This window comes from Taeniopygia guttata, chromosome 1 (assembly GCF_048771995.1).
Source record: "Taeniopygia guttata chromosome 1, bTaeGut7.mat, whole genome shotgun sequence".
Classification (NCBI taxonomy): domain Eukaryota; kingdom Metazoa; phylum Chordata; class Aves; order Passeriformes; family Estrildidae; genus Taeniopygia; species Taeniopygia guttata.
Genome location: NC_133024.1, coordinates 101,403,957 through 101,418,192, shown reverse-complemented (window position 1 = coordinate 101,418,192; position 14,236 = coordinate 101,403,957). Strand labels below are relative to the sequence as shown.

The 14,236-nt window shown below is 37.3% G+C and overlaps 1 protein-coding gene across 9 annotated transcripts in view; it reads right to left on the bottom strand.

The window, feature by feature from the left end:
- CNKSR2 (connector enhancer of kinase suppressor of Ras 2) overlaps positions 1–14,236 on the bottom strand; it is a 204,120-nt gene that overhangs the window by 74,735 nt on the left and 115,149 nt on the right. For all 9 annotated transcript variants that reach the window (XM_030282021.4, XM_072934511.1, XM_072934519.1 and 6 more), the window contains 4 exons: positions 10,152–10,285; positions 6,242–6,453; positions 2,212–2,301; positions 628–842 (listed from right to left, as the gene is read on the bottom strand). In XM_030282021.4, coding sequence (XP_030137881.4) covers positions 628–842; positions 2,212–2,301; positions 6,242–6,453; positions 10,152–10,285 — 651 coding nt within the window. The remainder of the gene's footprint in view (positions 1–627; positions 843–2,211; positions 2,302–6,241; positions 6,454–10,151; positions 10,286–14,236) is intronic.

Below are 14,236 nucleotides of genomic sequence, written 5' to 3'. Positions count from 1 at the left end.
TCTTGATATATGGAAAGTGCTATGAGGTGAATGTCTTATCACATCTAAAATATGTTGTGCTCTTCTAACTCCATTTTTTGGACACACTTGAAAAGAAGCAAGTTACTGCAATTTTCCTTTTGTATCCCATTCAGCAGAACCACTACCTTCACATTTATACCTGCATTCCTGAGGGCTGTATGTTAAAAACAGTTATATGCAGTAGAGCTCCTCTTACCTCAAAGGAAAACAAACACCTCCCACAAGTTTTCCTGCCATTATCAGGCCTTCCAAGTAAAGGGCTTGTCTGACAACACTTAGCATATTGCAGTGATGGAGATGCTGGGAAGAAGGTTCCTAGCCAGTCAGGAAACTGCTGCTGCTTCCCTTTCCACCAGCAGCAAGTCAGTCAAGGCAGAGATACCACATTGCATTTCCAAGTGCTATTTTCTAATTCAGGAAGTAAAACAATGCTGTCCACCCTTCAAGAATTCTAAAATATTTCTTTGAGACCTAGTTATTGTCTGAAGAATATAAAACAGTGCAACAGCATTAGTCCAGAGAAGGTTTGAAGAACACTATTAAACCAAGACTGTCTCTTATCACAAGCACAGAGCAATGACTTTTGTTAATGTTATTTTTACTCACATGGTACAAAGCAGTTTCTGGTCCAGGTGTGCCCATGACTTCTTGTCTCAATGACTCCATTTGTAAACTAGGCAACAGTGAGTAATGACTTGGACTACTACTCTTGTCTCCCTTCTTTTTGGACTTTTTCCCAGTATCCTTTTTGCTATTCCTTTGAAACATGTAGTCTTCTTGACCTATTTTCTCATTGCTCATATAGCGAAGCAATGAATTTTCTGTTGAAAGGAAGGTAATGCAAAACACCATTGTGAACTGTTACAGGCAAGTAAATCCTGCTTCCAGAACATGCAATATTCTTGCTAAGATCTACTGCCAATTTGAACTCTTTGGGACTATTTCATTAACAAAACCCATATGCTTCTTTGGTTCAGATATAGTAAGAAAGCAAACTTTTGGTAGGGAAAATTTATGACTCTTACAGTTTTCTGGTATATTTTAAATAAGGGAACAAAATATAAAAGAAGATGCACATCAATAACTTTTGTCTTGGAGTTTTAAAAAAATGAGCAGTGATAGACTCATGATAATTTTTGGGGTTTTGCTACTTTTTTACCAGGAGTCATAATTAATACAAAAGTTAGTGGCACCACACATTTTAAAGTAATTTGCTCTGAACATTCATTGGAGATCATTCACCATATCATAAATACTTTCCCTGAATACTCTTCCAGCACTTGGCAATTTGTAGCTGACCCAGAAGCAATGTCTGTCAATTTAGAAACCTCAGATTTCTTTTTCACAAAATTGTCTATCTTTCCTTGCATTAATGTGAACTTCTAGTACCCACTACCTCCTGTGGCAAGAGGTTCTTTAGCTTGAACATGAACTGCACCAGCTCATTTTCTTTTTATCCAGCAACTGACAGAGATATTTGATCTCTCTGCTCTTGTTTCAGAGCAAACACTGACAAATCTATTTCCTTACTTCACTCCACACAAGCTTTTATAAATGTTTATTACGTCCTGTTTAAGTTCCCCACACTGATAAAGGCCAGCCTGTGTAACTGACCCCAGTTTAGGAATCAATGCAGGCATCTGATTAATTTTTGTTGTCTCCTAAACCTTCTCGAATTCAACTGTATTTTTCTTAAGAGATTAGGAGACTGGAATTGCACACACATGGCATGAGCAACAACTGACATGGCAGTAAGAATGCTTCTAAATTTGGTCTTGTATTCTTTTCCTAATAATTCCTAAGTGTTTCCTTTTTTGATCCCTACTGAATATTTAGTTAACATTTTTGCAGAAATAGCTATCATTACTGTAACATCTTGTTCCTGGCTAATAACAGCAATCTCAGAGGTCATAATTTTGTACATGTAGTTATGCATCCAAGCCTCATAATCCAAAAGAATCTTATCCTCTTTGATTTTGAAGTAAATCTCATTCTGCTCTAGTTGCAACCAACTTCCTCAATCCTAAAATAGACTCTGCAAAAAATTAAGCATATATAATAAAGAAAATACCAAGACAGGTTCACAAACATACATAGTTAAGCAAGCAGCAAAATGATGTTGAAATACATAGCTTAAAGTAAGACAAAATCTATAATGCCTTGTATAAGATATGGGTTCAGATTACTTACCTCTCCTAGTATCTCTTTTAATTTTATTGGGGTCTTCATAATCTCCCACCCAGTTGTATTCTACTGGCATAGAAATAGGCCTCAGCTTCCCTGGAAACAGAGGAAAAAGTTGAGATCATGCACCATAAGGCAGCATTAACTCAAGGTTATTTAGAAGAAAGAACAAATTATGTGCTAAGCTGCTATTCTACAGGGTTGCTTATGAAAGAGGATCCAGCGTTGCCACTGAACAAGAGGTCAAGACAGGAGTTCTGTTTTCTTTAACAGAAAAGAAGCAGCTAAGTATTTAATGGATTTTTTTTTTTAAGTTTAGAAAATAAATCCAGTGCCCTACCAAATCATCAGTGGAGTGACGTCTGACACTGACAAACGCATTCAAATTACTTCAGTTTCCACTGAGCAGTATCTATTTCTTATTCTGGAAGCCCCTGGCACACACATGAGAGAACTGTTTTAAAGCACATGGGAATTGTTGGTAACAGAAACTTGTGCATATCACTAAAGTACCTTCACAAATAGCCTATTTGCTGGTGGGCTTGCAAGATCCATCAGTGACTAAGTGAGAAAGGAAGTAGAAAACCTCTACATGTAATTTCTTCTGTAGCACTTCATCCACAGAAAGCAAAGTACATTATTATTGCTAAATTCACTTTGACTTCAGATAGCAATAAAAAGAATAGCTGAAGACTATCCTATCTTTTCAATTTTGATTAGAAGATGCTGAATTGATTTTAAAAAATGCTGTAAACTATGATTTCTGTTTAAGGATTGCACATATATAGCTGAAAATAAGTGTGCTATGGAACTTAGTGGGGCCACTTAAGAGTGGTCTGAATTCTTTAGCAAGTTAAATAGTGCATTGAAATAAAGCATGGGCAAATAATGTATTGAAACAAAACACAGAGAAGCAAAGCACATGGCATATTATCTAACAGACTGAAAACAAAATGTTTTCCCAACAAGATCAGCCCTTGCTCTTTTTAAATCAATCTACCAGTCACAAATCCAAAAAGCAAGTAAATAGTTTGATTTTAAAAGTAGCAAAGCTTAAAGTAAAAACTTCAAAAGTCCTGTAAATTATTTTAGTAGAAAATCCCTATGCAAAAGTCTTACTCCACATTTTTGAGGTTAAATCTTTGATACACTGCAAAAAAGAGACATGTTTATAATGAAAACAAATATTCAAACATGTCCATTTCCCTGCTGAAGTACTGCATCCATGGAAAACACACCAACACCATGCAGGCAGCACGATGGTAAAACTTTGTATCATCTTAAAAAATAAAAAATTGACAAAAAACTTGTATGCTCTGTTCAGACCACAGAATCGGGCCACACATACTTCACTACTCAGGAAAATCACATATATTTTAAACATTTCTCTTATCATTCATTTTACTATTTAGGGACACATATTGAAGTCTGATTGAAGCTGGTGAGGTTTAGTGCACAGAGTAATTTCCTGAATGGGGATGTATTTGGCTCATGTTTACTTGATCAGAAACAGCTCTCAACAGTTTCTTCTTCTAGAAAATAAAACCTTCTTTTCTTTGTGAGGCTAAACACACAGCATCTTATTAATAGGAACTGCACACTTAAGAAAATAGAAAAACTACAAAATTGATTGTTAAAATCTGATTGTTATCAAAAGTAACAACAAATTTTCTGCAAAACTTTCAGATGTTCCAAGTTTCTGCTTTTGTACCTGGCATTAAAACTGCAATGATCACATTTGTTTCTTTCCTTAAACTCAAGTTTCATTTGCTTGTTTCCTCTCCTAACAACCTTGTTTTTATACCCCTATGGATTCCCTAATCTCTTTTCCATTGGGAGGACACTCAGGAAAATTTTTATCTTGCATGTGAACAGAAGCTTTCCAAGGCCAATTAGCAGCAACTATGGAAGACCTCAAAGCCAGTAAGAGCATGAAAGAGAAATATCTTTGTTAACATTGTCAAAAAATGTCAAAAAAATCCAATAAAGAAATTACAGAGGGCCTTATTAACCTCTTATGTAGGAGAACTGAGAAAAGTTTTGTAAAAGAGTTGACATATCAGAAAATTTATGTTAAGTACACATTGAAAAAAATTATTTCTCTAGGCCTGGGAACTCCCTTTGACCTTCTTTAATGGGTGCCCATAAGCCAGGAAAGTGTTATTGTCGTTTTCCAGATTTCTGTGAAACCCTAAGGTCATGCCTACCTACAAACCTTATGTTAATAAATGCTATGTAGGAAACCTTACAATTTAATGGTGAAATGGTAATATTTTTAGAAAATACACTTAAATGAAAATGGACTTGACAATTCATTAAAAATGGACTTGAATTCATGAAAAAACATGAGATCAAAAGACTGTAAAACAAATGTGTTAAATAATGACTGATTTTCAGTGGAGTCTTTGATCCATGTCTTTATGAATCTTTCTGCTAACAGGAAAAAAAAGGCCAAAAAAAGCTATCCTATAACAAAATAATTGATTCAGCAGTCCTTGAAGAAGAAATGTGTTCTTCACTCTCAACCACCAGTATTAAAATTAATGTCTGGAACAGTGAGTACATCTCTGTTAATGGAACTGACTGCAGCCACCAATTGTAATACTTGAAATACTGGAGTAATAAAATTGATATATCCATTTTCAAAACTTAGCAGTTATTTTGCACAGAATGGGCATGGTTAGAAAACACTTGAAAACCCTTGGAAATCAAAAAGGATACTGAAGATTTTTCAGCAGGATGGTGTAATTTTCTACTTGTGTAGAAAATTTTGTGAAAATACAACCTTTCATGTTGTGCAAGCACATTGCTCCAGGTCCTGAGGATACTTTATACAGCTCAAGTTCAATTTATATCAAGGTTCCCAGGTGATTTTGGGGCTTGGCTGCATGATGTACTAAATCTATGCTTCCTCATAATTTACATTTATTTTCTTCACAGAGGGATATGATGACAGGATTGTTACAATGACTCTAACATATAGCTTGTGCTCACTTTTAGAGTTGAAGTAACACATCAAGTAGGTTGAAAAAATATTCAAGCGTGTGCTCAGCTAATACTATAGCAGTCAAAACACCTTTTTTAAATATGAGATTTCCTCTTCATTTTCTTCTATAGCCTAACAACTGCCTATACAATAAAATTGTCTGTACAATTTTATTTTTGGCAACAGAAAACCAATTCTCCCAGTCCAAAGCTAAACAAGTTACCATAAAAGGTAAAGGAAGAGTTCCAGCAGTTTCAAGGGTAAAATAAGCTGGAGTACAAAGGTTTGAGCATCAGAACTCTTACCTGATATTTACAGAATTTACAGAAATTGTTCCTGAATTCTCATCCTAAATAAGCCAAAATCCAATATGTGGGTGTAGCACGAATACACATGCATGTTTACATGCAAAATTGCTTCTTAAACAACCTATGCTCTCAAATAATGAGGAACTGCTATATGTAAAAAGCCATCACTTGCAATATAGGAAATTTCAGGAGGTTAATAAAGTATTACCAGAAAAAGACCACTGTCATCAGTCATACTTCAATTCTGGGACTAAAGAAAAATTATAGAGTTTTAGAGAGCAGTGCAGCATGAAAGCAGCATGTCATCTCTTAGTAAATCTGAAGGAGTTTGATTGTTATTATACCTAAGAAAAATTTTTCCAAAGCTGAATTCCAAAGCGTATTCAAGGCTTACCCTTATAATGAGAGAAAATTTCCATTCTGCATTTTTAGTAAAAAAATATGAACTTCTGGTATATGCTTCTTTCAATAAAATGATACTGAAATATAGTCTGGAAAACTAAGCTGATAGCAAAATATATGTTCAGAAAACCCATCAATTTTAAACTGGACTTACCTATCATAGTATTTTTCTTTCCTATAACAGAATAAGCTCTTAGTCTGAAATTAGACTAAAGTAGTATTGAATTCTCAGCAAAATCAATGGCCACCAGAAATATTTTCATGGTTAAAAACAAAAGCAGATGCATGAAAATCCTAAAATCAACAAATGGTGATTATCTTTATGAGATCAATGCTGTACCATATGTCGGTGTGCTCTCTCTCCTTCCAGGACCACTTGGTCTTCCTTTCTCATACTCATAGCAGTACAAAACTGCATCTTCTTCAACCACATTAAAGCGTTTCCGATATTCTTGGTCCAGAAATGAGTTTGGAGATTCAGATCCTGTATGAACCGGTTTCCCCACTATATGTCTGCCAACATCGTCACAGGGGAGATTACCCTTTTCATCCCTTTAGTTAAAAAGAAAAGTTATTAATATATTTAGATAAGATTTAGACTGATTTTTTTAACACTGTGAATATTGCAAAAAATATGGGTCTATGTCAATATTTCATACACTGAAACAGATGAAATCCACCCCACATCAGGATCACACAGCATATATGCATATGTATGAATTTATATGCCAGTTACCTCACACATTTCTGTTTGTTCAGTTCTTTACTGATTTATCGATCTCATTGATTTCTCTTGAAAAAGTATTATAGAAATAAAATTGATGTGCAGTTACTCTTTTCATTTTTCTTGTTTTTTTCTGGAATCTACCTAGCACTTTGTGATGTAGGGCAGAGGAGTAATGTTGGTCTTACATTTTTGGCCTTACATTGGATATTTTTAAGACGTAGCTACATGGCAAGCATCAAAAAACTCAATCTGGTTCCTTATACTTCATCCCAGATCAAGAAGAACCAGGCACAGAAGATATACAGACACCTGACATAGTTTTGCACAATCATTTCAGGTCTAGAAGTTGTATAGGTACATCAGATTGCAGTTTCACATACAGTGTGCAGCACCTGCTTACCAGCTGCTACCCCAGGACAGTGCTAACTTTGCACTTTGTGTCAGTTCCCCATGATCTTTTTGCTTTCCTCCACCCCTGCCCCACTCTTTGAAAATGGAACTACTCGAAGGCATCAAACGAGAGCAAGCAGTGCTGGGTTAGGAGTCCTTTCTTGCACTAGATGAACCAGGACTCAACTAGTAAATGTGCTGCTACAAATGCCTGGAGATGGCTACAAAAGACTTGATCAGTCATTTCTGATCAGCAAAATAAAGGTACTCAAGGGAGAAGTAGGTATTCAAGAGGTAATCAAGAGACAAATTGGGCCATATGCACTTGTTGGAGTCCTTCAGCCCCTGTGAACTTCCATGTGAGTTCCAAGCTGGCCAGCATGCTGGCCCCAACTTCACCTGGCACCTTGAGACTCCATCTGAGGACCAAGCAAAGCCTCCTCATGGCACCCAGGCAGCCATGAAGGATGAGAAAAGGCCATCCTCTGTGACAGTGCAGCATCACAAACCCCCACTGATCTCACACTCAGTTTGGCAAGCTGCTTTTCCAGAGCAGGCATGGTGCTGGCTCAGTGAGGGAGGCTGGTGCAGCCCCAACAGGGCTGTGGGTTCTCCCCCAGGCACAGAGAGCCCTTCTGTGCTGACAGAGCTGGGGATCCCAGCAGGTGACACGATGGAGACTGACATAAACCAGCCAGATGCTAATTGATGCTGCAACCACCATCAGGGGCTGGCCCAAGGAAGGCAGTGCAGCCTGACCTAGAGGGATCTTTACTGCAAGCATGGAGTTAATACAGAGCCATCAGGCACACAACCTTTGCCACAGCCCTCTAGAGATGAGGGCTCCAGTTCCCAGCCCCAAAGGTTCTTGATGAATACGAGCAGGCACTAACATACAACCAGCACATGGAAAGTGTTGGTCCCTTTTTCTCATGCCATCAACGAGAGGCCATGTCAGCAGCTGTAGTGTCTGTGGGTATCATCACCAAAGCTTTAGGTTTACAATTTACATCAAAATACCAAGTCTTTTCCTCTATTCCAGTAACAAAAGGAGGCATGATTGTTTGCTTTTCTTCCTTTGGAATGGCAACAACAAACTGAGAAACAGATGTTGAGCAGTTTGATAATACCCAAAATACACACATGATTTAATATAGTTAATCATGAAAACCTGATGAACTGCCCAAACAAATTATTCAGAAACACTGCACCCTATGTGAGAGGTGAAATCAAGAACAGTCTATTTGGATTAAACTGATGAAAAAATTAAAATGTACCAAGCTTAATCTCTCTACAAGATTACAGCTTGTATTAACATGTACCATACGATTTAATCTGAATTGGTCCAAACTATTGCATTATCATAATGATTTAAGAGATGCTATTAAAAATAATCAAAATTCGTTTGGAAGGTCTCAATTTCTAGAGCAGAACTCAAAAACCGAAGAGTACTGAATGTTTAGCAAAAATGCTTTAAAAATGAGGATGCACTTCCTATCAAATTAAAATATTCTTGTGATGGTAAACATAATCAGTTTCAGGAGCACTAGGTTTTTACCATATGACTACTGCATTCAAAGAGAAACACACCTAAGACTACTCTTTGGTTGGGTTTTTCTTCCTCCCAGCTTTTTTTATGTTAATGGATTAGAATTAAATACTTGGTTCTTTTCTGAAAACCATGTCCTTAAAATATTTGTGTGAGCATAACAAAGAATTCTTATCAGGGAGGTAAAATATGTATTAGATTACTGTGCACAATTCAAGTGTCATGACTAAAGAATATTCTCATTTAATTTAAAGAAAATAATAGTTATAAAAAACTACAGTATGTGTTAGTTCAACTGGGTTATACATGCCACACTTGAAATAATTATTTTTTTTCTCTGAGAAATAGAAACCAAGCCTGGTACAGATGAGGCAAGGATAAGGAAGGAACATAGGACACAGCTTAAGGCTTCACAAAAGGCTTCTGACATCCTCATGAAGTCAAAATCACACTTGTGCCCTGCAAGTTTTTTCATCTCTCTGAAGAATAAGAATTTATAATAGAATCTCAACTTCTCCTCTCCAGTAGGCAATTTAACTTGCCATATACCTCATTCTTGGGCAAGACCCAAAGCAAAGGCCCTGGAAAGTCCTGTCAGTATCAGGTCAAACATCTTATTAACTGGCTAGAGGAGTTGCTGATAACAAAGTGTAAGAAAAACTCAGCTACAAGGAACTCAGGTACGAGAAAGAACATGCTGCCCTTATAACCTTTCCAAGAAAGGTAACTAAAAGAAAAGCAAGAATTAATTTTAAAAATACATTAACTGGACATATGATAACCTGTGCCTAATATTATGGAAGCTTCAGGAATTCTGATTGCTCTTAAATACAATCCTAAACCTCTGGGCAGTCACTTTTTGCACTATTTGTAGGCCACAATTCTCTCAGAGTTTCAGGAATACAACATCTGAGTACATTATGGAAATATGCTGAATAATTTGTGGTTGTGTAAATGAATCTGCAAGGATAATCTGCTGCTCTTCTGGCTCAGCGAGTCCAGAGACCTAGGAGAGAAGAAAATGCCTGTTCCAGGTGGCAGGTCAGAGTATCAGCTATACTGACAGGGAACAGCATGGTCACTGCACAGTCTGGCAGAGTGGCCACACTAAAACACAAACCTGAAATTTGCTCTAATATTGGAAAAAGAAAATGCTATGGGAGGACTAAACAGTGCTGTTGTTAGAGCTGAAAACTTTCTTGCATTTAACCCAGACTCCCTTGCTGTATTATGATTATTGAGCAAGGGGACAAATAAGAACTCCTTTCCTAGTTACAGATTTAGGGTTTCAGTTAACTTTTGCTCTTCTGAATGAGGATGAGACGGTTACAGTCAATTGATTATCCCATATTTGAGAAAACAGGCCTTTTCTGAAGGCTGCTGTCAATTTTGCAGACAAGATACTGACAGAATATTCTGTGTCTGATTCAACACATCTACCATTAATACCCAGTTTACCTGCAAAATACAGTATTAATACAGTATTATCTACAGGGAAGACTAATAAATAGGTATGAACAGAATGGTCAGTTACTTCACAAACAGTTTTTATAACAAATTGTACTGTGAAATGGTCTTTTTTACCTTGGAACATAAGGTTCTGTTGGAGGAGGGGGTATGTAGAGATCCTGAAGGGCAGAGCTGTCTCTTTTTGTAGGTGTGCTGATAGTGCTGGATGGAGTAGCAACACTGCTTGTAGGGCTTCTAGGAATAAGAGGCTGGTTCAAAAGAGAGAGAGAAATAATCAGGATTATCTTTATATATTACACATTTTTATTTGTGAAAGCCAAAACCAGAATATAGTTCAGAAAGCTAAAGAAATAGCGTTCTAACATTCTGTATGCTTTTAAACTGACTAAAAAACCACTCATGCTAAGAGGACAGATCTACAAATGGACATGTATTGTGCTTATAAAATTGACTCCTCTGATTGCATCTTTTTCTCTGTAGCACAGCAAGTTTATTGCCAATGCCCATAAAATTAGTTATCACTAGAGCTACTGGTGAAATCGTACTGGTAAATAATATACAAAATCCAGTTAATTCCTTAAATAAACATTGTAAAGAAAAAGTCTAGTGTTTACAGCAAAAGGTGCATAAGTAGGCATTAAATTGAATGTCAAGTCCTCCCATCTGCTCTACAGATTAAGAATTAACTTTAAAAGCTTCAGCTTATGCCTGCAGATGCTGTTAAATCAGGTACTGCATCCTCAGAGCACACATGCTATGAGAGAATCAACTGGAGATTATTATTATTCTTCATTCCCCTGAGCACACTTCTTACAAAGTAACATTTACTCACAGGTAAATAAACTGTACCCTCCCTGCAAAATAATCATGCATTCTAGCTATAATTCTAATCCAGATAGGATCCTTCCTCTTAATCACATTTTTCACAAGATTTTCTAAGTCTCTACACAGATGCAGAAAAATCAAATGAGAAGAAAACTTTATTTTTTGGTCTACTTAATAACATGGCTGTTTAAAAACAAAAACCTTGTGTGGCTTGGTTTGTGTGATAACTAAACTCGGGCAGAAGAAAAAGAAAAAGCAGAACAGCAAGTGTAAGAGTATCTTCATAGACCCAAGAAAGAATCTAATATTAAAATATGTGGAGTTTTGCTTCAAAAGAGTTTTTTCTCCTCCATCTTTTTGGAAGTTTCCTTGAATAAAGAAGTGCTAGGAATTGAAGAGAGTCCACTATACCTAAAATTTCTGACCTTAGTAACGACTTAAAGACACAAACATTTCACATTGTATTGATGGCAGAGAAGCTCTAAATGTGGACTGAATGAGTGCATAGAAAGATCCTTCTCCCAGCACTACTACCCATACTTTATGACAGACCAAAAAGGTATTTCTGTGCAGAATAGTAAGTTCTTATTTTCTAGATATTAATCCTGACACTGTAGCAGAAAACCCAAAAAGTTTAAAGCAGGATCATTGCCAGAATGTTGGACCCTCATCAGCTGGTGATAAGTGATACAAATCTATACCTATCAAGCCAAGGTCCCACCACTGTGTTACTTTTTTACAATCTGTATGTAGGAACAATGAATATCACTTAGGAAATCTCATTCTGCCTAGTTTTTGGAACAAAGCTGTGTAAGGTGCTATGTAGCTCTAACATAATAAAATGCATACTTAAAATTTGCTTGTTAAAACTTTGCAAGTCCACCTTTAGAGTAACAGCTATAAACTGACACAAGTTTCCTGGTTTTGAATGCCCAAAATCTGTCTCCTATAAACAGTGATACTGCTTAACTCTTCCATTGCTCATTGGATTTAATGTGAGTATCCTACAGCCAGGCCAAAGAAAGAGTGTCAGTATTTACAGGAAAAAAGGGAGAGAGAAAGACACACACAAAAAACCAGACAGGTAAAAGACTTTACAACCACTAAAAACAAGACAAGTCTGCAAAAATAAGAATAAATTTGGCAGCCAAAACAGGTCAAAAAACCCAAAACAACTCAAAACAATAAAAAACACCCCAAACACCCCCCCTCTCTCTTTCAGAGAAACAAAAATTTTATCCTTTACATTTTTATCTGTGACATTGTAGCCATAGATGTTTTTGAACCACTAATACAACAGTGTTTGTTACCTTTCCGATACTCTGCATTTCTATTACAAGAACACTTCGTGGCTTGCTGAGTAGCTTGTTGAATTAATTTTCATCATAAGCCGAGAGGATTTTGTGACCTAGATCCTGTTTACACTTGTTAAGCCCAAGCTGTTTGCTCATGGCTCATACCAGCAGAAGCACTGAGAGGAAGACAAACTGTGTAGATGGGTTTGCTCTTCTCCATTTAGAGGAAGAAGACAAGCCTTTACTTTACCTACATGAAGAGGGAGGTAAGAGGAGAGGGGGTCTTGGAGACTGGAACTGTGGCAGTCAACATAAGCTTATGGTTTATCTCATGTAGCATTATTTTCATAGCACTGTTTTCAGTGCTCAAGCATAAAAGTGTTCTGGACTTAAAAGAGATTGAGGTGCCTGTGGTGATCCTGACAAGCCGCTGGAGGGCTAGAGGACACAGGGAAAGAATTTCCCTTGTGTTACAACCTAGGATACCTGGCTGCAACTATATAAATTCTAATTATATTGCCCTAACTTCTGGAAAAAATTAAAAAAAAAAAGTTGAGGTCTGAGGAATTGTTTTGGTATAACAGCTCAGACATATAAGTCAGTTTGTCCCCCGGGCAATTTGCTGGTTGATCCTGGAAATCAGTTTGGGTTTGACATCTCTGACAAATGCGTATTTTGGTTCAACTTTCAGCACAGGAAGGTGATTGAAACAGTGAGTGCAACAGGAAGAAATGGTGCTCAGTCTAACACAGAGAGCCTGTCCAAGCTATCCAGCTTACTGAAGGCCACTGGTTCCGTGTCAGCCACTGTGAGAGAACAAGACAGTGGAACTGTATGAATGACTGTGGTACCTCACAGGACGGCGAAGTGAATTCACCATCCCAGGGCACCTGGAGCTCCCACAGGGACAGAAATCATAATCCAATCCAATCTCTGTGGAGGCACAATCCTGTAGGATTGTCTAAAAACATACTAGATGTCTCATATATTTTCTATATTTCTTTTGGAAATATTACCAAATATTTTGGAAATATTACCAAACTCAACTCTCTGCTTATTTCCAAAGAAACAGAAACCTTGTCCAACTAGGAAAAAAGGGAAATCCTAATTTAAAAATAGGTCACTCTTTTTAAAAAAAAACAAACCAGTATTTATCATGACTACACCAGTAAATCAGTTGCTTGCTAAGAATTTTTACATGGTAAAAACATTTATATGGTCTCTCCTGGTAGTAGCTCAGCACACTGAGAGCCTTGCTGTAACTACCACTTTGTGCTGTAGCTGTTCAGCTTTCTTTTTTTTATGTACAGAATGAAAGAGTCTTCAGGCCCCTCTGGTTGAAAAGAAAACCTTCAGAACATGGCCTAGATGTATGGTACATCTAGATAGCATTCTGATTTGAAATTCAGAGACCTCAATTGTTCAAGTCAATCTGGTCATGTGCAAGCAACCAGCTCATGTAGCTCTCTGCTTCAAAGGCAGCCACTCAGAGGGCCACATGCAGGCTCCTTGGACACAAAACCACACGCAACTGCAGTCAAGTATTTCCCAACTGGATGCCTTGGATATCAGTGGTATCACTAATTTAATTCTCTTCCAAAGATTAGAGATTCTCCTGCTGCAGTTCCTTCTGGCAGGCTGGCCAGAACAAGTGAGATTGCTGAAACAGCAATAAAACTAAAACATTTTCAGGTATAAAGAGTTGAATATTTGGCCCATGGGAAAAGCCTGACAGAGGAAGTTTGGAAGTTACATATTAAAACTGGAACGACCTAAAAAAAATTCCCACAAATGACCCTGCATCAATCTTAATCCACAATGACAGACACAAAATCTGTAATTCAATATATTTTGGAGTACTATTTCTCAAACATTTGGAATGCACCACCCTCCCTGACGTTCATTAGTCTTTACAGAGCCTTCCTTCAACTGTTGCTTGGCTGCAGAACAGGAAGCCAGCCACCTTTACTCACAGCAGCTGGCAAAAAGGAAATCCCAGTCAGCACTGACTGACAGAACACAGTCCCCTCTCTCCAGTAGCTGTTCTGTCCCTGGTTGGCTCTGCCCTGTGGCTCCCAC